This window comes from Brassica oleracea, chromosome C2 (assembly GCF_000695525.1).
Source record: "Brassica oleracea var. oleracea cultivar TO1000 chromosome C2, BOL, whole genome shotgun sequence".
NCBI classification, from domain to species: domain Eukaryota; kingdom Viridiplantae; phylum Streptophyta; class Magnoliopsida; order Brassicales; family Brassicaceae; genus Brassica; species Brassica oleracea.
Genome location: NC_027749.1, coordinates 43134833 through 43137251, shown reverse-complemented (window position 1 = coordinate 43137251; position 2419 = coordinate 43134833). Strand labels below are relative to the sequence as shown.

The 2419-nt window shown below is 35.7% G+C and overlaps 1 protein-coding gene and 1 non-coding gene across 2 annotated transcripts in view; one reads left to right on the top strand and one right to left on the bottom strand.

Moving 5' to 3' along the window:
* Positions 1 to 900: 900 nt before the first annotated feature.
* The window catches only part of LOC106324307, a 2544-nt gene continuing 1025 nt past the window's right edge, over positions 901 to 2419 (bottom strand). The window contains exon 2 of the mRNA XM_013762299.1: positions 901 to 987. Coding sequence (XP_013617753.1) covers positions 901 to 987 — 87 coding nt within the window. The remainder of the gene's footprint in view (positions 988 to 2419) is intronic.
* On the top strand, positions 1502 to 1573 carry TRNAW-CCA. Its single transcript has one exon. It is a non-coding gene; the product is annotated as a tRNA-Trp (tRNA).

Genomic DNA, 2419 nt, shown 5'->3' with positions numbered 1-2419 from the left:
ATACTGAAGGCATACACGGCGACGAGGGCGTCACCGGCTTAGGTGGGGGAGGATGTCACGGCCCGTTTTAACCCAAAACGTCCATGAAGACAACCAAAGATCGGGTCGGGCCAAAGGTGAATCAAGCCCACTCCACTAAGTATTTTTTTAAGCTTTAAGTCTTTTGTAAAATATCTTAGGTATGGAGAAGTGTAGAAAAGTGTAGAACATTTGAGAAGAACCCTCACAACCGTTAGATCAGTTTGATCTGAACCGTCTGTTGAGAAGGAGAAAGTGTATATAAAGGGGATCACCCCTCACTTATAAAACCACCAAGTTTTAATAAGAAAACAGTTCTACAAACTCTCTCTCTAAAAATCGTCCATACTCTCTCTCTAAGTGCTGAGCGAGTTGTCCGAAAGGCTGACTTAGCAAACCATAAGGGTGAAAGTTGCTAAGGCCGCACGTCCTAATTGCTGTGAAGAAATCAGTACTGCGAAGAAATCAGTCCGTGACATTATGCCAGATTAACTTTTAAATTACTATTATTTTATAAAATAAATTTTTGATTATGATTACACAAATGTGATTATAAAGAAAAACACAAATATAAAAATTAAATTTCTATGAAAAATATTAAAACAAAAAATATACAAAATCTTGTTTATTCTTAAAGTGTGTGGAAAAGCTAAAACAAGTATCTTTGTAGAAAAGAGTAAAGGAGTGAATAATAAAGTGTATTTGTAGGATTCACAGTAGAGCGGTAACTCATCTTTTTCTGCTTTCTTTGAACAGTAACTAGTTGATGGCTTAGCCAGATCCTCTTTTCTAAAACTGTTACATATTTAACTTAACATTCCAAGGGTTCGAGACATATTCAATGACACACAAGTTAGTTACGTATATAGTAAGTAGATCACACTAGTACATGCCTTCCCTAACTTGAGAAGCTGCATGCAATTTACGCTTCACAGTCGATTTGATTCTTGGTGGTTCTGGCTCTGAATTCTGCTACAGAAAAAGCAGATCAGTGGTTGCAAAATTCTCAATGTACACTTATCATATCCATATCTCTAATAATAAAGATCTAAAAAAAAAGGAATCAAATAGATCATAAACTATGGTCTATGGAATGAACTTAATGGTCATAAGAAAGATCAAATCAATCGCTGCAAAATGCTCAAATAGAGAGGAACCAAATAACTGAGAATTTCAGGATTCTATTAAAGTCCATGAACTTTAACGTTAATAGCCACTTTCTTGCAAATAGACGAAACCTTTTTACATAAATGTGCGGGAGATTGACTGGGTCTTGCTTTTTCCTCCCATCTTCACCACGAGAACACTACAGCGAGCGGATGAAGACCAGTAAAAGTACCCGGTGGAGGAGGAGCTACCAGGCCCACCACTATGCTGCGGCGGCGGTGCTTTGGCTGTTTTCATCTAAGGACTAGTATTTAAAAAAACTTTATATTATAATAAATCATGGCCACATATACGTATCTGAAGATGATGAACATCCGGATCCGTGGCGCAATGGTAGCGCGTCTGACTCCAGATCAGAAGGTTGCGTGTTCGATTCACGTCTGGTTCAAGCTCCCGAACATTTATCCGGAATTTTTTAGCCAGTTCCACTATGAGTATAATCTGGTTTGAACTCAATTTATCATAACCAAAAATATTTGTTCCGGTCTGAATCGTTTCTGGTCCTCCGGCCAAACACTAACACGAGCGAAAACATTGGTCTGCATGGTATAAAGATTTAAAAGAAAGAAAAAAGAATCAATATAAAGAGGTAATAAAACCATAGTAGCATACGTAACAAAACGACTAGGGTTTGAAGAAAGCATAATCATGGTGGATTGTACTGTACTTAAGAGAATGAAACCCTATAAAACCAGAGATAAATCTGTTTCTAGCATTTGTTCATGTATATCTCTGTTTGGAAAATCGATTGAGAAGGGAGTGGAGTAACAATTGTGGTAGAGAACTTAGAGCATCTCCAATACAACCATTGGAATCCTTAGCATTATTTTAGTATTTTTTTTGTTTGAATAGTTAAGAACTCTAATAAAAAATGTTTGTCCGTTATTCAATAAGGAGTTTTTAGGAATAAAAAAATAATAAATTTTAAAACATGTGAAATTTAAATTTTTATTTATTGCATGATTAAAAATAAAGATACAATAATGAATCTTCATCACCAAATTTGTTCCAAATATTTTCAATTAATTTTTTTTTCAATTGTTCATGTATACGCCTATCGCGAAGATGATTCCGAATGCCAAGCATATTACCGAGATTTGTATGCATGTCGGTACTATAAGACATATCCACCCGTGAACTTCTGGATGCCTCTCCTTCTTCAAATTCAGATGTATCGTACTGAGTGTATCCATCTCGTTCATTTTTGACTATCATATTGTGTAGTATGATACAT